At 39.8% G+C, this 25,351-nt stretch overlaps 1 protein-coding gene across 1 annotated transcript in view; it reads left to right on the top strand.

Moving 5' to 3' along the window:
• The window catches only part of LOC100524794 (ATP-binding cassette sub-family A member 3-like), a 226,959-nt gene extending 208,359 nt beyond the window's left edge, over nucleotides 1-18,600 (top strand). The window contains exons 30-31 of the mRNA XM_021086498.1: nucleotides 17,436-17,509; nucleotides 17,876-18,600. Coding sequence (XP_020942157.1) covers nucleotides 17,436-17,509; nucleotides 17,876-18,016 — 215 coding nt within the window. The 3' untranslated portion in view covers nucleotides 18,017-18,600. The remainder of the gene's footprint in view (nucleotides 1-17,435; nucleotides 17,510-17,875) is intronic.

Below are 25,351 nucleotides of genomic sequence, written 5' to 3'. Positions count from 1 at the left end.
ACATCTTCTCAAACCATTCACCTATCAGTGGACATCTGGGTTCTTTCCATGTCTTGGCTATTGTGAATAGTGCTGCAATGAACATACGGGTGCATGTATCTTTTTCAAGGAAAGTTTAGTCCAGATATATGCCCAAGAGTGTAACTGCTGGATCTATATTTAGTTCTATATTTAGTTTTCTGAGGTACGTCCATACTATTTTCCATAGTGCTTGTACCAATTAGTTGAGTTTTTAATGTAAGCCAATCTTGTATTCTTGTAATAAATCTCACTTTGTTGTAATGTATTCTCTTTTTTTATATATTGTTATTCAATTTGCTAGCATTTGATAAGTATATATTCACCTATGCTTAGAAGGTATGTTGTAACCCTTTCTTGTAACTTGTGGTATCTAACTTTAGGATCAAGGTTATACTGTCTAATAAAATGAATTGTGAAATATACACTCTTTTTCTACTCCTGAGATGCACAGTAGGAATGAGTTCATATGTTCACTAAAAAATAAGTACAAGAATATTAATGCACTGATCATAATGGCCAAAATCTATGGGAGTCAGACTGTCCATCAACAGAATGGATACCTAAATTAAGGCATGTTCAAAATGGAATGGAAGATGATTAAATCTATTGAAGTGGAATACTGTACACATACAATGGAATAGTGTTCATCAACGAGAATGCAAACTTCACCCACAGAGCATATACCCCAAACACAATACTAAAGGAGAAAAAACTCAAAAGAATACTGTTTAATTGTATTTGTATGATGCACAAATACAAATTTCACTTTCTGAAAATTCATTGAGCAATATAATTACGATGTTTACTTTGCTCTATGTGATACTTCAGAATTTTCTTTAAAAATAAAGGAGATTTGAAAAAAAAAAAGCAAACAAAACCCTCAGAGATAAAAACTAATTACTGAAATTAAAACCAAATGTTAGGGTATGGCAGTCTAGTTTTGAATTTTCCCAAATTTCAAACCAAAATGGAATAGAATGATATAAATGAAAACTCATGAAAAAAAAAAAAAACATTTGTAACAAAAGCTTGGTGGCACAGTATTCCCTGAGAACCCTAGAATACAAGCAGTTAGGCCGGAATCACTAATGATAACAAGGTGTACGTGCCATCAGCAGTTATGCTGCACAGAGCCAAGGGAAAAGAGTTAGTTTTGCTATTCCTAACAGCTAAGGAGACCAGGAATTGGAACATTTTTGAGAGAGAAATTTTCTATATTGGGAAAAGTAACCAAAACAAGCAGGAAACATATAAAAGGATGTTCAAAAGCATCAGTCGTCCAGGAAATACAAAGTAAAACTGGCAATGAGATACCACTACGCAAACATCAAAATGGATAAATTTTTTAACTGACCAAAGAGTCGGTACACGTGTGAGGAAAGGGACTCTCATACGTGGCCAGGCGGAATATAAAATGCTTGCAACTTTTCAGCAGTATCTATCTACTCATGTTCATGATCCTAAAACCTCTGCCCCATCAATTACACTCCCAGGAAAGTGATTTCGTTTAAGTACCAGGAAGTAGGTAGAGAATGTTCAAAACAAAAATGTAATATCCCCAAAGTGGAAACTGCATTATTTCTTGCTGCCTATCAAATTCACAAAAACCTGAGTGCCTTAAAACAACAATAGAGAGAGATGAAGACAGCAGAGTAGGCGGCCATGGAGTTTATCTTTTCCTGTGAATATATCAAAAACACATCTACAAATGCAACAGTCCTCACAGGACACCTACTGAACACTGACAGGAGAACTCCAACACCTGAAAGGTCAAGGGGGATCTTCACATAACCGGGTAGGAAGAAAGGGGGAGAAAAGTGGCAAAAGCGGGTTGGGACTTGTGCCCCTGGAAGGGAGATGAAGAAGAGGAGAGGCTGCTGTACCCAGGGAAGTCCCTTCGCCAATGGGGACATCAGCTGGGACAGAAAAGGAGCTTTGGAGGCTCAGAGAAAGGGCCACAGCCAGTCTGTGCCAGGCAGGACAGAATTTGGCATACACAGATGGTCCAAGCAACCATCCTGCACTCCCTAGCCTGAGATATGCATCCACTCATATGGGTGGGGGCCAGATGCTGGAGCATGGGGCTTGGAGAAACCAGACCTAAGGATAGGACTGCTATTGGCTGTGTGAGACTGCCTGGAGGAGGGTGAGGGCAGAGCACCACAAGTGGAAGTACTGGGGCGGGGTTGGGCCTGGGCTGCCATGGAACCTAAGTGCCATTGTTAGGTGGCATGTTGAGGGGTGGGGCTGCCATTGCAGCCTCCTTCCCCACACAGGCCCCTGGCTCTGGATTCTGGGGGAGGCTCCCACCTGGGCTGGCCCACACACACACACCCCAATTACCCACCCCATGCCATCCCACCTGAATAGGTTCCTGTGTGCCTGCTGCCTTGGAAGTAGTTGTCAGTGGATTCCACACAAGCAGAGATGGTGCTGAAACCACAGCTAAGACACAGGGAGGTGAACAGCTCAAGCAAAGGAATACTCAGTGGCTCTTCTCCCGGGGGTAGTGCTGCAATCCTGCCTATCTCACACCACAGATCAGAAACACAGCTCAGAAACAGATCTGGTGGCTTCTACTCCAACAACCAGGAAGCAGACCCTGCCTCTTACCGGGATTTAACAACCTCAGAGTGAAGAGGAGCCCCCATTAAATATCCAGAGTAGGCTCTTGGACCACAACATCAGTCACACCCCTATAAAGGGGATAATGGCCAGCATACACTGAGGAAAGAGGTGGGAGACAACCAACCTAAAAGCAGCCCAAGAGTTCCCGTCATGGCACAGCAGAAACAAATCCAACTAGGAACCAAGACATTGCGGGTTAAATCCCTGGCCTCACTCAGTGGATTTGGATTAGGGATCTAGCATTGCAGTGAGCTGTGGTGTAGGTTGCTGACGCAGCTTGGGATCCTGCATTGCTGAGGCTGTGGTGCAGGCCGGCAGCTACAGCTCTGATTTGACCCCTAGCCTGGGAACCTCTATATGCTGCAGGTGTGGTGCTAAAAAGCAAAAAAAAAAAAAAAAAAAAAAAAGAGTTCCCATCGTAGTGCAGCAGAAACAAATCTGACTAGGAATCATGAGGTTGCAGGTTCGATCCCTGGCCTCATTCAGTGGGTTAAGGATCTGGTGTTGGCGTGAGCTGTGGTGAGTGTTGCAGACTTGGCTCAGATCCCACGTTGCTGTGGCTGTGGCGTACGCTGGCAGCTGTAGCTCCAATTCAACTTCTAGCCTGGGAACCTCCATATGCTGCAGGTGTGGCCCTAAAAAGACAAAAGACAATAAATAAATAAATAAATAAATAAAAGCAGCCCATGCACCAAATACACACACACACACACCCATACAGGCTTCCTAGAGCCATACTGAATTCACAGCCACTTCTAAACACACCCCTTGACACAGCCCTGCCCACCAGAGAGATAAGACCCAGATCCACATACCCTCCCACCAGGAAGCCTGTGGAAGCCCCTCAATCAACTTCACCCAACAGGAGGCAGACACCAGAAGCAAGAAGAGTTACAACTCTACAGCCTACAGAAAGGAGACCACAAATATAGAAAGACAAAGTGAAATGACAGGGAGATATGTTTAGGAAGAAAGAACAAGATAAAAACCCACAAAAACTAAATGAGTAGGAGACAGGCAATCAACCTAAAAAAGAATTCACAGTGATGATAGTAAGGATTATGAAAGGTCTTGGAAAAAGAATGGAGGCATAGATTGAGAAGTTTCAAAAATGTTTTAACAAAGAGCTACAAGACTTATAGAACAAAAAAAGATGAACAATGCAGTAACTGAAATTAAAAGTACACTAGAAGGAATCATTAGAAAAACTGAGGCAGAAAAATGAATAAGTGAGCTGGATGGCAGAGTGGGGAATTCACTTCTATAGCAAAAAATAAAAAAGAATAAAAAGAAATGAGGACAGTCTAAGATATCTCTGGGACAACATTAAACCTATCATCATTTGCATCATCGGGGACCCAGAAAGAGGAAAGAGTGAGACAAAAGGCCTGAGAAAATAGCCAAAGAGATTATAGCCAAAAACTTCCCTCATATGGGAAAGGAAACCCTTGTTCAAGTCCAGGAACTGAGGAGAGTCCCATGCAGGATAAATGCAAGGGGGAACATGAAGAGACACATATTGATCAAACTGACAAAAATTTATACAAAGAAAAAAATCAAAAGCAACAGGGAGAAGCAACAAATAACATACAAGGAAACCCTCAAGAGGTTATTAGCTGATTTTCAGCAGGCACTCTGATGAAGGGAGTGGCACAATGTCTTTAAAGTGACAAAAGGGAAAAATCTACAACCAAGAATACTCTACCCAGAAAGGTCCTCATTCAGATTCAACAGAGAAATCAGAAGCTCTGCAAACAAGCAAAAGCTAAAAGAATTCAACACCATCAAACAGCTTTACAAAAATGCACCTAGCTTACATCAACAGATTATCCAAACAAAATCAGTAAACACGGGCCTTAAATGGCACACTAGGTCAAATAGACTTAATTGGTATTTATGGAATATTTCATCAGAAAGCAGCACAATACACATTTTCTGAAGTGCACGTGGAACCTTCTCTAGGATAGATCACTTGCTGGTCCACAAATCAAGCCTCAGTACATTTTTTTTAAAAATGAAATTATATCAAGCATTTTTTCTTTTCATTTTTCCACAACATTATGAAACTAGAAATTGGGGAGAAACTGCAAGAAACACAAACATGTGGAGGCTAAACAATATGCTACTATACAACCTATGGATTGCTAAAGAAAGCAGAGAGGAAATGAAAAATACCTACAGAAAAATGACAATGAGGGTATGATGATCCAAAACCTATGGGACACAGCAAAAGCAGTTCTGAAAGGGAAATTTATAGCAACACAATCTCACCTCAGGAAACAAATGTCCCAGACAAATAACCTAAACTTACTCCTAAAGCAACTAGAAAAAGAACAAACAAAAAACAAAGTTAGTAGAAGGCAAGAAATCATAAAGATCAGAGCAAAAATAAATGCGATAGGAAAGAGGAAAACAATAGAAAAAAAAATCAATAAAACTAAAAGCTGGTTCTTTTAAAAGATAAAAAAAAATTATGTGCTGGGGGTTTGGGATGGAAATGCTATAAAATTGGGTTGTGATGATCACTGTACAACTATAAATGTAATAAATTACTGAATAATATAAAAAAATTGATAAACCTTTAGCCATAGCTCATCAAGAGCCAGCTTTCTAAGGTGATGATTTGGAATTCAAGAGATACTTCCTGAGGATTAAAGGGAAGCTAAGTGATGTTGTAGGCAGTCTTAAAGTTTGGCTGCCTGCCATTGAATAAATCCACTGGCTGTGGGATTCCTGGTCAATATAATGTGGCTATGTGGACACTGCTCTTCCTAGAGAAGATTATCCTATTCTGCAAACTGCAAACAATAGACCCTGAATAACTGCCTTCCCGCCAGCCAAAAGTTTTCCAATTCTTTCTGTATGTTCCTCCTACAAATAATACCCATATCTTAATTGTAAATAAAAGTTTAGGGAAGGGGTAGATAGAATTCACTAGATACTTCTTCATCTGCATTTTAATTTGAGACCCACCTGGTAGAAACGAAGTTTTGGGGATACCTGAGTTTACCAGCTTTTATACCAACATAATGAAAGATGATACTTCTGTCCCATTTTTACCAAAACATTTGGTATCATCCAGAAAGTACATATTCCTCCACATTAACTGGATGAATTGGTAAAAACAACCTTGTGATTTGGGGACAATAGGTTTATCAGTTTATGAAATAAAGCCAACTTCAAAAACATATTCCCAAAATTTTTACTTTAATTTTCAGACGGGCCTGACCAGGTATATAAATCCGATTTCGAATTAAAACGATTAAAATTACAAATGGCTATGTTTTTTCTGGTGTAGTTAATACATAAAATACTGATTAGCCTTTCAAACAGAGGTTGAGCATAAATTTTAGTGCTTAATGACCTTTACTCTATATTACTGCTGCACATTTTAAATATTTTCTATATAATTTTCTACTTTCACAGCTCTATTTTAATTCTTTACTACAGAAATATATTCTATTTTTAAAATGAAAGAAAGAAAAACAGGGGGCTTGAATCAATAAAATTAGAAAAGAAATTAAAACTGACACCACAGAAATACAAAGGATCATAAGAGACTACTACAAGCAAATATATGCAAATAAAATTGACAACCTAGAAGAAATGGACAGATTCCTACACAGGTACAACCTACCAAGACTGAACCAGGAAGAAATAGAAAATATGACTACATTAATCACAAGTACTAAAACTGAAACAGTGATTTAAAATTTTCCAAGAAATCAGGAGTTCCCGTCGTGGCGCAGTGGTTAACGAATCTGACTAGGAACCATGAGGTTGCGGGTTCGATCCCTGCCCTTGCTCAGTGGGTTAACGATCCGGCATTGCCGTGAACTGTGGTGTAGGTTGCAAACGCGGCTCGGATCCCGCGTTGCTGTGGCTCTGGTGTAGGCCAGTGGCTACAGCTCCAATTCGACCCCTAGCCTGGGAACCTCCATATCCCGTGGGAGCAGCCCAAGAAATAGCCAAAAGACAAAAAAAATAAAATAAAAATAAAATAAATAAAATAAAATTTTCCAAGAAATCAAAATCCAGAACAGATGACTTCACAGGCTAATTCCATCAAACATTCAGAGAAGAATTAACAATTTTCTGAAACTCTTTCAGAAAATTGCAGAGGAAGGTACATTTCAAAGTTCATTCTATGAGCCACCATACCCTGATACCTAAACCATATGAAGACACTACAAAAGAAAATTACAGGCCAATATCACAGATGGACATAGAGGCAAAATTCTCAACAAAATATTAGCAAACTGAATCCAACACTATATAAAAAAGATCATACACCATGATCATGTACAATTTATCCTAGGGATTCAAGGATTCTTGATATCTGCAAATCAACTAGTGTGAAACAAACTGAGTAATAAAAATCATATGATCATCTCAATAAACGCATAAAAAGCTTTTGACAAAATTCAATACACATTTATGATTTAAAAAAAAAAAACAAACCTCAGAGTTCCTGTTACGGCTCAGTGGTTAACAAATCCGACTAGGAACCATGAGGTTGCGGGATCAATAGTAGGTTAAGGATCCATTGTTGCCGTGAGCTGTGGTGTAGGTCACAGCTCAGATCCTGCGTTGCTGTGGCTGTGGCTCAGGCCAGCAGCTGTAGCTCCGATTTGACCCCTAGCCTGGGAACCTCCATATGCCACAGGAGCAGCCCCAGAAAAGGCAAAAAGACAAAAATAAATAAATTTTTAAAATTTTTAAAAAACCTCCAGAAAGTGGGCATAAGGGTACCTACCTCAACATAATAAAATCCATATATGACAAACCTACCCACAGCTAATATATTACTCAATAGTGAAAAGCAGAAAGGATTTCTGCTAAGATCAGGAACAAGACAAGGATGTCTACTCTCATCACTTTTATTCAACATGGTTTTGGAAGTCCTAGCCATGGCAATCAGAGAAGAAAAATAAATAAAAGGAATTCCTACTGGAAAAGAAGTAAAACTGTCACTGTTTGCAGATGACATGATACCATACCTAGAAAGTTTCACAATACTGTCAGAAAACTACTAGAGCTCATCAATGATTTTGGTTAAGTTGCAGGATATGAAATTAATACACAGAAATATCTAGCATTATTATGATAACAATGAAGGATCCAAAAGAGAAGTTAAGGAAGCAACCCCATTTACCATTGCATCAAAAAAATAAAATACTTAGGAATAAACCTACCTAAGGAAGCAAAAGACCTGAACTCTGAAAACTGTAAGACTCTGATGAAAGAAACTGAAGATGACACAAATAGATGCAAAAATACAGTATGTTCTTGGTTTGGAAGAATCAATATTATCAAAATGACTATACTGCCAAAGGCAATCTACAGATTCAGTGCAATCCCCATCAAATTACCAATGGCATCTTTCACAGAACTACAACAAAAAATGTTTACATTTATATGGAAACACAAATGATACCAAAAAGCCAAAGCAATCCTCTGAAAGAAAAGAAGAGCTGGAGGAATCAAGCTGCCTGGCTTTAGACTATACTGCAAAACCACAGTCATCAAAACAGTATGGTACTGGGATAGAAACAGAAATATAGATCAATGGAATAGGATAGAAAGCCCAGAAATAAACCCATGCACCTATGGACAATTAATCTACGACAGAGGAAGCAAGCATGTACAGAGGAGAAAAGACAGTCTCTTCAATAAGTGGTGCTGAGAAAACTGGACAGGTACATGTAAAAGAATGAAATTAGAACACTCTGTAACACCATACACAAAAATAAACTGAAAATGGATTAAAGACCTAAAAGTTAAGACCATATACTATAAAACTCTTAGAGGAAAACAGGATCATAACACACTTTGACATAAACCACAGCAATGTCTTCTCAGATCCACCTCCTAAAGTAATGAAAATAAAAAACAAATTAAAAAAAAAAGACCTAATTAAACTTAAAAGCTTTTGCACAGTAAAGGAAACCATAAACTAAAAGATAATCCAGAGAATGGGAGAAAATCTTTGCAAGTGAGACAACCAACAAAGGATTAATCTCCAAAATATACAAGCAGTTCATACAGCTCAATGTCAAAAAAAAAAAAATCAAAAATGGGCAGAAGATCTAAATAGACACCTATCCAAAGAAGACATACAGATGGCCAAAAGTCACATGAAAATCTGCTTAACATCACTAACTATGAGAGAAATGCAAAAAGTCATCAAAAAAACTACAAACAATAAACACTGGAGAGGCTATGGAGAAAAGGGAATCCTTCCACATGGTTAGTGAGAATGTACATTGGTATAACCACTATGGAAAACAGTATGGACATTTCTTAAAAAACTAAAAATAGAACTACCATATGATCCAGCAATCTCACTCCTGGGTATATATCCAGAAATAATCGTATTTCAAAAAAATACATGTGCACCATTCTTCACTGCAGCACCATTTACAACAGCCAAGATGTGGAAGCAACCTAAATGTCCACTGAGAGATAAATGCCGTGGATGTGGCACTAAAAAGCAAAAAAAAAAAAAAAAAAAGATACAAAAGAACCTCTTCAGGAAACAGACTCCAAAGATTTTGAAACTGAAACTTACTGTTATCTAAGAGGAAACACTGGGGGGAGGGATAAATTAGGAGGTTGTAATTAACATATACACACTACTATATATACAACAAATAAGTAATCAGGACCTACTGAAGGACACAGGGAAATCGACTCCATACATACAATGGAATACTACAAAGCCGTAAAGAAGAAGAAAATAATGGAACATAGATGGAACTAGAAATTATCATACTAAGTGAAGTCAGAGAAATATTATATGATATCACATACGCGGAATCTAAAAAAAATAATACAAATGAACTTATTTACAAAACAGACTTCAAAAACAAACTTACAGTAAATAAAGGGGACAAGTTGGGGGATGTAGACTGGGGATATGGGATTGGCTTATGTATACCATTGTATATGGAATGAATGGTGAACAGGGACCTTCTGTATAGCACAGGGAACTCTATCCAATATTTTGTAATAACCTATATAAGAATTTGAAAAAAAAAAGATATGTGTATACATATATAGCTGAATCACTTATTGTACAGCAGAAATTGTCACAACACTGTAAACCAACTATAATTCAATAAAACTTAAAAATTATACAAAAGGAGGAGTTCCCATCGTGACTTAGTGGTTAGCAAATCCAACTAGGAACCATGAGGTTGCGGGTTCGATCCCTGGCCTTGCTCAGTGGGTTAAGGATCTGGCATTGCCGTGAGCTCTGGTGTAGGTTGCAGATGCGGCTCAGATCCCGCGTTGCTGTGGCTCTGGCGTAGGCTGGTGGTTAAAGCTCCGATTCGACCCCTTGCCTGGGAACCTCCATATGCTGAAGGAGTGGTCCAAGAAAAGGCAAAAAGACCACCAAAAAAAAAAAAATTATACAAAAGGAGTTCCCATCATGACACAGTGGAAACAAATCCAACTAGGAACCATGAGGTTGCAGGTTCAATCCCCGAGCTCACTCAGTGGGTTAAGGATCTGGCATTGCTGTGAGCTGTGTTGTAGATCACAGATGCGGCTCAGATCCTGCAGTGCCGTGGCTATGGCATAGGCCAGAATCTACAGCTCCAATTTGACCCCTAGACTGGGAATCTCCATATGCCGTGGATGTGGCACTAAAAAGCAAAAAAAAAAAAAAAAGATACAAAAGAACCTCTTCAGGAAACAGACTCCAAAGATTTTGAAACTGAAACTTACTGTTATCTAAGAGGAAACACTGGGGGGAGGGATAAATTAGGAGGTTGTAATTAACATATACACACTACTATATATACAACAAATAAGTAATCAGGACCTACTGAAGGACACAGGGAAATCGACTCAAACCTCTATAATAACCTACAAGGGAAAATGATCTGAAAAATAGATACATGTGTATACATAACTCCTCTGAAAAAGAACGTATATATGTGTATGTGTAACACTCTGCTGTAACCTGAAACAAACACAACATTGTAAGTCAACTATACTCCAGTAAAAATATCAACAACAGAAGCAGATCACGACAGCAGAGGAGTTAAGACATCGCACTCACCTTCTCCCACAAACGCATCAAAAAAAACACATCCACATGTAAAACAACATCTACTGAATGCTGGCAGAACAACTTAAACCTCCAAAACGTGCAAGAAACTCTTGACATAACTGGGTAGAACAAAAGGAAAAAAACAGAGACAGACAGAAAAGGAATCAGGACGGGACTAGCATTCCTGAGAGGGAGCTGTGAAAAAGAAAAGGAACCCAGGTCCTGGGAGGTCACCTACCCGACGGGGAGATCAGCTGAAATGGAGGGACCTCAAAGATGCCAACAAAAGTACAGCAGCTGGACTGAGGAGGGCAAAGCGGAGTTCGAGCCTCACAGATCATCTGCACCACTGCCCCAGACGCAATACAGGCCTTCCTCAGAAAAGAAGAAAAATCTCAAATGGACAACTTAACCCACCACCTAAGTGAAATAGAAAAAGAAGAACAAATAAAACCTGAAATCAGCAGAAGGAAGGAAATCAAAAGGATCAGAGAGAAAAATCAATAAAATAGAGGTTCAAAAAACAAGAGAAAAAAAAAAATCAATAAAACCAAGAGCTAGTTCTTTGAAAAGTTAAACAAAATTGACAAACCTCTGGCCAGACTCACCAAGAAGAGAGAAAAAAATGAATAAAATATAAAATAATGAAAAAGGAGAAATCACAAAGGATACTACAGAAATACAAAAAGCATAAAAGAATATTATGAACAATTGTATGCCAACAAATGACAACCTACAAGAAATGGACAACTTTCTAGAGACTTACAGCCTGCCAAAACTGAATCAAAAAGAAACAGATCAACCAGGGAATTATCATCATGGCACAGCAGAAATGAATCCGACTAGGAATGATGAGGTTGCAGGTTCGATCCCTGGCTTCACTCAATGTGTTATGGATCCGGCATTGCTGTGAGCTGTGGTGTAGGTCACAGATGTGGCTCAAATCTGGCATTGCTGTGGCTGTGGTATAGGCTGGCAGCAACAGCTCTGATTAGACCCCTAGCCTGGGAACTTCCATATGCCGCGGGTGCGGCCATAAAAGGACGAAAAAAAAGACAAAAGAAATAGATCAACTGAATAGACCCATCACTAGAAATGAAATTGAGTTATGTAATAAAAACACTCTCTACAAATAAAAGTCCAGGACCAGATGGCTTCACAGGCGAATTCTACCAAACATACAAAGAGGAACTTATACCCATCCTCCTTAAACTTTTCCAAAAGGCTGAAAAAGAAGAAACACTCCCAAAGACATTCTCTGATGCCACCATCACCCTGATACCAAAACTGGACAAAGATACCACCAAAAAAGAAAACCAGGGAGTTCCCGTCGTGGCGCAGTGGTTAATGAATCCGACTACGAACCATGAGGTTGCAGGTTCGATCCCTGCCCTTGCTCAGTGGGTTAACGATCCGGCGTTGCCATGAGCTGTGGTGTAGGTCGCACACACGGCTTGGATCCCGCGTTGCAGTGGCTCTGGCGTAGGCTGGCGGCTACAGCTCCGATTAGACCCCTAGCCTGGGAACCTCCCATATGCCGCGGGAGCGGTCCAAGAAATGGCAAAAAGACCAAAAAAAAAAAAAAAAAAAAAAGAAAAGAAAACCATAGGTGAGCATCTTTGATCAATATAGATGCAAAAATTCTCAACAAAATTTTAGCCAACTGAATCCAACAACAAATAAAAAAGATCATACACCATGATGAAAGGGGATTCATCCCAGGTTCACAAGGATGGTTCAACATATGCAAATCAATCAATGTCATACACCACATTAACAAAAGAAAAGTAAAAATCCACATGAACATCTCAATAGATGCAGAAAAAGCCTTTGACAAAGTCCAACATCCATTCATGATAAAAACTCTTACCAAAATGGGTATAGAGGGGACATACCTTAACATAACCAAAGCCATTTACAACAAACCCACAGCAAATAGAATACTCACTGGAGAAAAGCTGAAAGCATTCCCAATAAAATTTTGAACAAGACAAGATGCCCACTCTCACCACTGCTTTTCAACAGACTACTGGAAGTCCTAGCCACAGCAATCAGACAAACAAAAGAAATAAAAAGTATACAAATTGGAAGAGAAGCAGTAAAATTGTCACTGTATGCAGATGACATAGTATGATACATAGAAAGCCCTAAGGACTCAACCGAAAAACTACTTGAACTGATCAACAAATGCAGCAAAGTAGCAGGATGTAAGATTAACTTTCAGAAATTAGTCACATTTCTGTGTACTAACAATGAAATACTAGAAAAAGAATACAAAAATACAATACCTTTTAAAATTGCACCCCAAAAAAATCAAATACCTGGGAATAAACCTGACCAAGGAGGTGAAAGACTTATATGCTGAGAACTATAAAACACTCATCAGGAAAATTAAGGAGGATTCAAAGAAATGGAAAGATACTCCATGCTCCTGGGTTGGAAAAATTAAGATTGTAAACATGGCCATACTACCCAAAGCAATCTACAGATTCAATGCAATCCCTAGCAAATTACCCAGGACATTTTTCACAGAAGTACAATAAACAATCCAAAAATTTATATGGAACCACGAAAGACCCAGAATTGCTAAAACAATCTTGAGGAACAAAAACCAAGCGGAGGCATAACTCTCCAAGACTTCAGACAATATCACAAAGCCACAGTCATCAAGACAGTGTGGTACTGGTACCAAAACAGACATACAGACCAATGAAACGGAATAGAGAACCCAGAAATAAACCCAGACACCTACAGTCAATTAATCTTCGACAAAGGAGCCAAGAATATAAAATGGGAAAAAGACAGTCTTTTCAGCAAATATTGCTGGGAAACCTGGACAGCCACATGTAAATCAATCAAACTGGAACACACCCTCACACCATGCACAAAAATAAAATCAAAATGGCTTAAAGGCTTAAATGTAAGACAAGACACCATCAAACTCCTGGAAGAGAACATAGGCAAAACATTCTCTGCTATTAACCTTACAAATGTTTTCTCAGGCCAGTCCCCCAAAGCAACAGAAATAAAAACAAAAATAAACCAATGGGACCTAATCAAACTGACAAGTTTTGCACAGCAAAGGAAACCAAAAAAAAAAAAAAAAGACAACTTACAGAATGGGAGAAAATAGTTTCAAACGATGCAGCTGACAAGGGCTTAATCTCTAAAACGTACAAACAACTTATACAACTCAACAGCAAAAAAGCCAACAACCCAATTACAAAATGGAAGACCTGAATAGACATTTCCCCAAAGAAGATATACAGATGGCCAACAAGCACATGAAAAAATGCTCAACATCTCTCATTATTAGAGAAATGCAAATAAAAACTAATATGAGGTACCACCTCACACCTGTGGGAATGGCCATCATTAATATATCCACAAACAACAAATGCCGGAGGTGTGGAGAAAGGCAACCTTCCTACACTGTTGTTGGGAATGTAAATTGGTACGACCACTATGGAAAACAGTATGGAGGCACCTTAGAAAAATATACATAGAACTATCATATGACCCAGCAATGCCACTCCTGGGCATATATCCAGACAAAATTTTCCTTGAAAAAGACACATGCACCCGCATGTTCATTGCAGCACTATTCACAATAGCCAAGACATGGAAACAATCCAAATGTCCATTAAACGATGACTGGGTTAAGAAGATATGGTATATATACACAATGGAATACTACTCAGCCATAACAAAGAACAAAATAATGCCACTTGCAGCAACATGGATGGAACTAGAGAATCTCATACTGAGTGAAGTCAGAAAGAGAAAGACAAATACCATATGATATCACATAACTGGAATCAAATGTATGGTACAAATGAACCTTTCCACAGGAAAAAAAAATCATGGACATGGAAAACAGACTTGTGGTTGGCAAGGAGGAGCGGGGAGGGAGTGGGGTGGACTGGGAATTTGGGGTTAGCAGAGGCAAACGATTGCCTTTGGAATGGATAAGCAATGAGATCCTGCTATGTAGCACTGGGAACTCTACCTAGTCACTTATGATGGAGCATGATAATGTGAGAAAAAAGAACCTATGTGGGACTGGGTCACCTTGCTGTACAGATGAAAATTGACAATACACTAAACCAGATTTAATGGAAAAAATAAAAATAATATTAAAAAATTTTAACAGCAACAATATTCACATCACAGTTGCTACGGGTTAGAAATTTAGGAGAGGCTTAGGTAGATTATTTTAGCTCAGGGTCTGTCATCACATTGGAGTATAGCTATTGGCTAGGGCTTCCATCATCTGAAAGCTCACTGAGGCTCAATGATCTGCTTCCAGATTCACTCACATGGCTGCTGACAATTCCTTAATACATAGACCTCTCTATGGGACTGCTTGGGAGTCTTCACAATGTAATGGCTGGCTTCCCTTGCATCGAATGATTCTAGGGAGAAAAAGAAGCCACAATGTCTTTTATAAACTAGTCTCCGAAGTCACACTGTTATTTCTGCAGTAACCTATTGATTCACAAGTTAATCCTATTCACTGTGGGAGGAGACGAGACAATTTGTGACTACGATGAGGCAGGGATCATTTGGGGCTATCTAGAAGGCTGCAAAGTACACCATATGCCCAACAGCAGGGTATAGTCATACACTGGAAACTTTAAAGTAATGAAAATAAAGGAGGTATAGTTATATACAACATGGATGAATCTTTTAAATATACAGTGAAAGAAGCCAGATAAAAGTCATACATACTGTATGACTGCATTCAGATGAAGTACAGAGAAGCAAAAGCAAGCTGTAATATTTAGGATTACATCTTAGGTAATAAACCTATGAAGAATAGCAAAGAAATTGCTTACCATAAAAAACAAGATAGTAGTTATCTTTAGGGGGGGAGGAAGTAAGCCATGTCAGTGGCACAGGTAATTTCTGGAGTGTTGACTGCTGGTTACATGTTTAACTTTATTGTAATTCACTAAGATCTACCTATATTTCCATATACTTTTTGTGTGTGTGTGTGTGTGTGTGTGTGTGTGTGTGTGTGTGTGTGTGTGTGTGTCTTTTGTCTTTTGTTGTTGTTACTATTTCTTGGGCCGCTCCCGCGGCATATGGAGGTTCCCAGGCTAGGGGTTGAATCGGAGCTGTAGCCACCGGCCTACGCCAGAGCCACAGCAACTCGGGATCTGAGCCGCATCTGCAACCTACACCACAGCTCACGGCAACGCCGGATCGTTAACCCACTGAGCAAGGGCAGGGACCGAACCCGCAACCTCATGGTTCCTAGTCGGATTCGTTAACCACTGCGCCACGATGGGAACCCCCCCATATACTTTTTATATGTTGGATACATTTCACAATTTTTAAAGTTTTTTAAATGTTTGCTTACTTATGGAGGCTATGTATACATTACAAAAGAAAATCACTTTCTATAATTGACAGTTATTTTAAATATCTTAATTCCATTTGCAGTAATCGCCAACTGTATGATAATAAATCTAACTGTGTCCTATCAGTTAGGAATGGCTATACTATCACTACCACAATTTCCTTTCTGCAATAAATGCCTTCGCATTTGTATTATATAGCCATGAATTTACTCTTTCCTTTAGGATGAAGGTTGCCTAGTCATGAGCATAGTACAGAGATCCTACCCTACACACACAAAAACACACACACACACAACTGGAAAAAGAAAACATGCCCAAATTTTATGAACATAGTTTCAGAACAATGTGTAGAAACAGAGTCCTATAAAGGATCTAGAGATTATCACATTAAGAAAGAGAAATGTGATACCACTTACATGTGGAACCTTAAAAATGATACAAACAAACTTATTTGCAAAACAGAAACAGACTCACATAGAAAACAACTTATGGGAGTTCCCATTGTGACTTAGTGGGTTGAGAACCTAGCTAGTATTCATGAGGATGCAGGTGGGTTAACAATCCAGCATTGCCGCAAGCTGTGGCGTTGGTCACAGATGCAGCTTGGATCTGGTGTGGCTGTGGCACAGGCTGGCAACTGCAGCTCGGATTCAACCCCTAGCCTGGGACCTTCCATATGCTCAGGTGCAGCCCTAAAAAGAAAAAAACCAAACTTATAGTTACCAAAGGGTAAAGGTAGAAGGGAGGGATAAATTAGGAATTTGAGAGTAACATCTGCACACTATTATGTATAAAATAGGTTACCAACAAGGACCCACTGTCTAGCACAGGAGAACTCTACTCAATATTTTGTAATAATCTATATGGGAAAAGAATCTGGAAAAGCATATATATACATATATATTTGCTGTACACCTGAAACGAACACAACATTGTAAATCAACTACACTCCAACTTTAAAAATTTTTTTTTAATTTTTATTAAAAAATGTAAAAAAAACTGTTAGAAAAGAAAACAGAGTCCTATAGAACATCAGAATTCACATAAGTCCAGTTTGGCCAAGTGAGAATGTGAGTTACCAGGTTTTTCTCCATGCCTAAAAGGGAGTAAATCCTATCCTCTAGAGTTTTTACAAACTATGAACAGTAAGACCATATTTTGCATGGCAGTAGATCTGTTGAAATACTTAACAAAGTCAAATATACTAAAAAGAATGGAATTTTGCCATCTTCTTTATTAACTGCATATATTATTTCTCTTTTGGTGTGAAAAACTGAAATGGGAATGATTTGGGAACTCTGTAAGACTTTGTCAAACATGGGGCCTGTTACTTACCTGTCAAATCTTTCCTTTCTTAGGTAACATCCTAAACCAGGACCATCAAGGGATCATCGGCTACTACATTCCCAGCAAGGGAATTTGCTGGGGAAAGGTGATTGTTGAAATCCTTCCTTTCTAACATGTGTTCAGAGAGGACTGCTAGGAAGCACAGAGATTCAAACATGTGGGATGGAAGCGTGACCTTGGCAGAGGAAGAGAGCCTTTAAAGTTACTTCCCAAAGGTCCCTGTAGTTTGAGACTTCTGACTCTAAATTCTAACATTCCATACCTACCAAGAGCATAGGAATGGAGAACTACTTCCTCTTTGCTTTCCTTCTCCTTTCTAACTTCTTCCCTCCTGTGTCTTTCTGTCCTTAAGCATACACCTGGCAGGAATTGGGAAGCGATTAGGTGGGCAAAAGGTTCATCTGGGAATATTACAAGAGTAACACCGTCATTTTTTTCTTTTCTATTAAAGGTGTTTCATATTATGGAGGAGGCTAAGGCACTGTTCAATCTAGTAGACTATTCCATCAGTCAGATAACACTGGAACAAATCTTCCTGACTTTTGCTAATATTGATAAAATGGGAAATGATCAAGAAATAAAACTGCTATGAGATTCCGTTCCAATCAGTGACCACCGTTGTCTTTCTTAGACTGCTGTCTGCAACTAGATGCACAGAGGTACCTCTCTGCCCCCTCTCCTCTTCTCTCCATTCATCTCTTCTCCTTATCCTCCTCCTCCTTGTTCTTCTTTCTCCCTGCTTTCTCTTTTTTCTCTCTTTCTCACCCTGTGTGTACACACAAACTGAACCCCCAAAGAAGAAAGTCTGTAATCTTTGGGGATCAAGGTCAGTGACCTGTTGTCAAGAACTAAACCATGAAGGGTCTGAGATTTTACCCTCCTTGTAAATTACCAAGGAGGCTTACTGCAGGTCCATGAATATTCCCAGAAGACACTGAAATCCTGGGCCCCAGACACAGGACTTTTTTACAGCAGTAGCAATAGTCAGAGATCATAGGTGCACCAGTTCCCCTATCCCTAAGTCTCCCAAGGCAACACAAAGAGAGCCAGGCAGCGTCTACTCATTCAGTGGGTGGTGTTACAGGAGAGGAACCCTGAGCTTCTGGACCTTAAAAATTTTTTTTTGTCTTTTTGCCATTTCTTGGGCCACACTCGCAGCACATGCAGGTTCCCAGGTTAGGGGTCGAATCGGAGCTGTAGCCGCCAACCTACACCACAGCCACAGCAATGCGAGGATCCGAGCCACATCTGCAACCTACACCACAGCTCATGGCAATGCCGGACCCTAACCCACTGAGCAAGGCCAGGGATCAAACCCACAACCTCATGGTTCCTAGCTGGATTCGTTAACCACTGAGCCATGACGGGAACTCCTGGACCTCAAATTTTTATAAGTAAACCAGACCAATCTTTGCAAGTTCTTATCACACCGAACATTAAGCAAATCTTTCGTCTGGTCCAGAGGGAGACGCTGTCTCTCATCGAAGGCCTTTTCCTCTATAAACGGCATCTCTTGCCAAGTCATAGAAAAATGCAGAAGATCCATGAAGAATTATCTCCTCATAATATCCACCTCTTGTTTCCACATCATCTTGGTTTCTGGCAAATTTTCCCATGAGTATGCCACCCCACAGCCACCCTGATGAATCTGAGATTGGGACCAAATTTATTTAATTTGCCACATACAATTGTTAAGGCTACTATGGAATACTACTCAGCCATAAAAAAGAACAAAACAATGCCACTTGCAGCAACATGGATGGAAAGAGAGACTATCATACTGAGTGAAGTTGAGTTAGAAAGAGAAAGACAAATATATAGATATAGATATAGATATATATATATATATCATCATTCCATCCATGTTTCTGCAAATGGCATTATTTCGTTTTTATGATTGAGTATTGTATCTATGTATTGTTTTTATGGTTGAGTTCCATTGTATCTATGTACTACATCATTTTTCCCCTATTATTTATTATTATTTTAAATACAAAATACTACAAACACACAGAAAATTATAACAATTCTGAGAAAAACTCCTGGAAGGAAAGAGACCAAAAGAATGTTAATTAAGAATGGTGAGCTGGAGTTCCCATAGTGGCGCAGTGGTTAACGAATCTGACTAGGAACCATGAGGTTGCGGGTTCGGTCCCTGCCCTTGCTCAGTGGGTTAATGATCCGGCGTTGCCGTGAGCTGTGGTGTAGGTTGCAGACGCGGCTCAGATCCCGCATTGCTGTGGCTCTGGTGTAGGCCGGTGGCTACAGCTCCGATTTGACCCCTAGTCTGGGAACCTCCATATGCCGCGGGAGCGGCCCAAGAAATAGCAACAACAACAAAAGACCAAAGACAAAAAAAAAAAAAAAAAAAGAATGGTGAGCTTATTGATGAATATTCCCTATCTCCATTTTTTGTTCTATGTACCCCTCCAGATATCGCTTACATCTGGAATCTAATATATGGCACAAATGAACCTACCTACAGAAAAGAAAGAAACTCATGAGCATGGAGAACAGACTTGTTGCCAAGGGAGGGGGAGGGGGTGGGACAGACTGGAGTTTGGGGTCAGTAGATGCAAACTGCTGCATTTGGCATGGATAAGCAATAAGATCCTGCAGCAGTACAGCACAGGGAACTATATCTAATCACCTGATGGAGGATAGTGTGAAAGAAAGCAATGTATATAAACGTATACCTGGGTCACTTTGCTGTATAGCAGAAATTGACATACCATGTAAATCAACCTTAATGAAATAAAAAAAAAAGTCAAGGAATGATCAGAATTAGAATTAAAAAATAAAATAAAAACTTCCAAAAAAAAAACTATCATCAATAGCCCCAAGGAAAAAAAAACAGAAAACCTGAAAGGATGAATGATTGTTTTTTAAATGGAAATGTTCATCAAAACTCACCCCACCCCACCCCCAAGAAAGGCCCTGATACGTTTTAACCACTTGCAAAGAATTTCTATCAAAAAACTGTTCCAGCAAATATAAAAACTGTAAAACTTGCCAAACTCATTTTAGAAAAGCATGAAACCTTGATACCAAGAGAAACAATTTTCATTCTACTTCCCTTATAACCATAAATCTGAAAAGAGAGCTTTCCAAGCCTTCTATGCAGTAACAGCCTGGTATTTGATTTTACTGCCCTCCAGGGCTGGTGACACACTTTTTCTGTTATACTCAATCTTCCCACTTCTTGGTTTTTGTCCTCCTTTTGCTGGCCTAACTTTCTAGGCAAGAGGGGGGAAACTTGCCTGACTGAAAATGTGTTCCTTCACCCCGGAGAGGAGGGATGTCCAGGTATAAAATTCTACTTTGAAGATTGTATTTTCTCAGAGCCTTGAGGACACTGTTCTGCTGTCTCCAGGCCATCAGGGCTGCTGACCAACATGCTTTCGTAGGTTAAATGGGTTTCACCTGAAACATGAATTAAATGGGTTTCACCTGAAACATGAACTCTCCTCCCTACAAGAAGTCTTTTGGGTTTTTTTTTTTTTCTTTCTCTCTCTCTTTATCCTTGGGGTTCATACATTCTATAAGCATGAGTCTTGGTGTAAGTCTTGTTTCATTCATCCTGTCACCCAACAGATTCCTTCCATCGCAAGTCTTTCTTGGGCTTTGGGGAAATGTCTTCGTTTATTTAATAATTGCTCCGCTCTATCTTCCCTTATTCTCTCCTACACTTACTATCCTTCAAGTGTGAGATCCCCTACATCAGGAATTTAAGTCCCTTATGTTTTCTCCCCATACTTTCTTTCTCCAGTCTTAGAGAGTACATCCATTTTTTGATCTTCCAGCCCTTATCTTGATTTTAAGCAATGGCATTTTTCACTCCAAAGAGTTCTTGCTCCCCTAATGGGACCCTTCTGAAAAAAACATCCTGTGGTTTTACATGTTGTGGTCTTTTCTATGTCTGAGGATTCTGCACTGGAAACTACCTGGGTGCTAACCCTACCTGACTGGTGCAATGTTAATACACCAATTTAAATCTTCCCTATAGACACCCTATAGCCTGGCCCTGCCCACCAGGGAGCTGGCTCTAGCTTTCAGACCAGCCTCACCCACCAGAGGACAAGAATCGACAAGCCTACAAGTCCCAGGAATCCGTGAGCCCCAGCCTTACCCACCAGTGGGCCAGCACAAGCTTCAGGACACCCTTGAACCCACAACCAGCTGCGTCAGGAAACAGCTTCATCCACCAGTGGGATAACACCAGGCCCAGGACTCCCAAGGCTCTATACCCAGTGATATTGAGACTCAATTCTATCTGCCAGTGAGCCAGCACTAGTCCCCGTGCTCACCAGCAGTTCAACACCAGCTCAGCAACCCTGGGTCCTGCAGCCAGGACCCCAAAAGCCAGCTCTGCCAACCAGTGAGCAGATACTAGCCCCAGGACCTACTGTCACAGACTTTGGGCCCCAATTCCACCCACCAGCAGGCCAACAACACATGCCCAGGGACCATGGCAGCCCTGCAGCCTCCATTGCCAGGAACCGGCTAACACACTAGCAAGCCAGCACAAGCCTCAGGGCTCCCTAGGTCCCACCAGCAGGCCAACACTAATTCTGGAACACCTTGAGCTCCTCAGCCAGCAGCCCCAGGAACTAGCCCCAACACCAGCAAGCCAACACTAGATCCAGAAACCCTATCCCCACCACCACCCACACCAGAACCCAGCTCTGCCCACCAGTGAGCCAGCATTAGGTCTGGGATCTCTCGGGGTTTTGCAGCCAGCTGCCTTACGACCCGGCCCTGCCACTCAGTGGCCAGCAGCCTCCACACAAGGAAGGGCCTGGCAACCAACTGCACCAGGAGCCAGCCACACCTACCAAAATGCCCACAGCTGTCAGCTCACCCTAAGAGAAGTACCCACACAGCCCACATTGGGAGCACCCCAGGACAGGTACATCTATTGGCCAGGACAGGTACATCTATTGGCCAGAGGGGAGTATACTGCTGGAATACATAGGATGTATCCTATAAAAGGCTGCTTCTCCAGGGTCAAGAAACAAAACCAACCTACCAGATATATGGAAATAAAAACGTCAAATTAGGCAAAATGAGGCAAAAGGGGAACATGTTTCAAATGAAGAAACAAGATAAAATCCCAATCTGAAAAAAGGACAGACTGAACTTCTTTGCAGAACAGATACTGACTCACAGACTTTGAAAAACTTATGGTCTCCAGAGTAGAGTGTTTGGGGGGTGGGGGGATGTGCTTGGGTTGTGGGATGGAAATCCTGTGAAATTGGATTGTGATGATCATTATACAACCACAGATATGATAAATTCATTGAGTAATAATGATTAAAAAAAAAAATCCCAGAACTAAGTAGAGACAGGCAATCCACCCAATGAAGAGTTCAAGGTAGTAATTGTAAAGATGATCAAAGAACTCAGGATAACAATGTATAAACGAAATGAAAAGTTTAACCAAGAACTAGAAGATACGAAGAAGAATCAAACAGAGCTGAAGAATATAATAATTGAAGTGAAAAATACACTAGAAAGAATCAACAGTAGAGTAAATGATGCAGAGGAATAGAGTACTCTGGAAGATGGAGTAGTGCAATTAGTGAAGCTTCACAGATAAAGAAAAATAAAAACAAATGAGGACAGTTTAAGAGACCTCTGGACAACAGCAAGCATACTACCATTTCCAACATAGTGATTCCATATTGAGAAGAGAAAGAGGAAGGGGCAGAGAACATATTTGAAGATGTGAAAGCTGAAAAATTCCCTGACTTGGGAAAGGAAATAGAAATCCAGATCCAGAAAATATAGATCATCCCAAATGGATCAACCCAAAAAAGAACCACACCAAGATAACACTGTAATTAAAATGGCAAAAATTAAAGATAAAGAGAGAACCCCACAACTAAAATCATACTCAACAATGAAAAGCTGAAAGCATTTCCTCCAAGATCACGAACAAAACAATGATGCACACTCTCACCACTTTCACTCAACATAGCATAGGAAATCCTATCCAGCAATCAGACAATAAAAAGAATAAAAGGAAACCACATTGGAAAGAAAGAAGTAAAATTGTCACCATTTGCAGATTACATGATGCTATATGCAGAAGTCCTAAAGATACCTCCCAAAAAACTATTAGAGCTTATCAACGAATTCAGTAAAGTTGTCAGATATCAAATTAAAATACGGAAATCTGCTGCATATTTATACACTAACAATAAACCATCAGAAAGAGAAATTAAGAAAATAACCCCATGGACAATCACATTTTAAAAAGAATATCTAGGAAGGAACCTAAGGAGGTAAAAAAAACCTATACTCAGAAAACTCTAAGTCACTGAAGAACAAAGTTGATGACAACAAAAACAGATGGAAAGATATACCATGTTCATGAATTGGAAGAACTAATATTGTTAAAATAACCATTTCCTAAGGCAAATCTATAGATTTGATGCAATCCTATCAAAATACTGATGGCATTTTTTCACAGAACAAGAACAAATAATGTTTAAATTTGATTGGACTCACAGAAGACCCCAAATAGTCAAAACGATCTTGAGAAAGAACAGAGCTGGAGGTATTACATTCCTCGACCTCAGGCTATACTACCAAGGTACAATAATCAAAACAGTACTGTACTGGCACAATAACAGACGTAGATCAATCGAACAGAATATAGACCCAAAATAAACTGATTTACAGACAGTCAATTAATCTACAATAAAGGAGCCAAAAATATATAGTGGGGATAAAAACAGCCTCTTCAATAAGCAGTGCTAGAAAACTGGAAAGCTACAAGAATGAAATTAAGGACTCACCTCGTGGTGCAGCAAGTTAAGGATCCAGAATTGTCACTTCAGTGGTTCAGGTCCCTGCTGTGGTGCAGATTCAATCCCCGGCCTGGGAACTTTCACGTACCATAAGTGCAGCCAAAAAAAAAAAAAAGAATTAAATTAGAACCATATACAAAAAGAAACTCAGAACGGATTAAAGATCTAAATGTTTAAGACCGGAAATGTTTAAAACTCCCAGAAGAAAATATAGGCAGCATATTCTTTGACATATGTTGTAGCAATATTTTTTTGGATTGAATGCCTAAGGCAAAGTGAACAAAGAAAAAAAAAAAAAAAAAAGGACCAAATCAGACTTAAAAGCTTTGCATAACAAAGGAAACCACCAACAAAAAAATTTTTTTTTTCGTCTTTTTGCTATTTCTTGGGCCGCTCCCGCGGCATATGGAGGTTCCCAGGCTAGGGGTTGAATCGGAGCTGTAGCCACCGGCCTACGCCAGAGCCACAGCAACTCGGGATCCGAGCCGCGTCTGCGACCTACACCACAGCTCACGCAACGCCGGATCGTTAACCCACTGAGCAAGGGCAGGGACCGAATCCGCAACCTCATGGTTCCTAGTCGGATTTGTTAACCACTGTGCCACGACGGGAACTCCCACCAACAAAATTTTTAAAAAATTCTACTAAATGGGAGAAAATATTTGCAAGGAATCTAACTGATAAGGAGTTAATACCCAAAATACATCAACAACTCATACAACTCAATACCAAAAAAAAAAAAAATGAAGATGAGTTCCCATTGTGGCTCAGCAGTAACGAACCCAACTAGTATCCATGAGGATGTGGGTTCAATCCCTGGCCTTGCTCAGTGGGTTGAGGATCTGGCATTGCTGTGAGCTATGGTACAGGTCACAGAGGCAGCTCAGATGGAATGTCCATGTGCTGCACATGCAGCCCTTGAAAAAAAAAAAAAAACTTTAAAAATGGTCAGAAGACTTGAATAGACATTACAGTGAAGATATATAGATGGCTAACAGGCACATGAAAAGATGCTCAATCATCAGAGAAATAAATGCAAATCGAAACCACCGTAAAATGTCACCTCACACCTATCAGAATGGCTACTATCTAAAAGACTACAAATAACAAAT

The sequence above is a fragment of the Sus scrofa genome, chromosome 3, assembly GCF_000003025.6.
Source record: "Sus scrofa isolate TJ Tabasco breed Duroc chromosome 3, Sscrofa11.1, whole genome shotgun sequence".
Lineage (NCBI taxonomy): Eukaryota > Metazoa > Chordata > Mammalia > Artiodactyla > Suidae > Sus > Sus scrofa.
The sequence above is the reverse complement of the archived record's forward strand: the minus strand, read 5'-3'. Positions and strand labels throughout refer to the sequence as shown.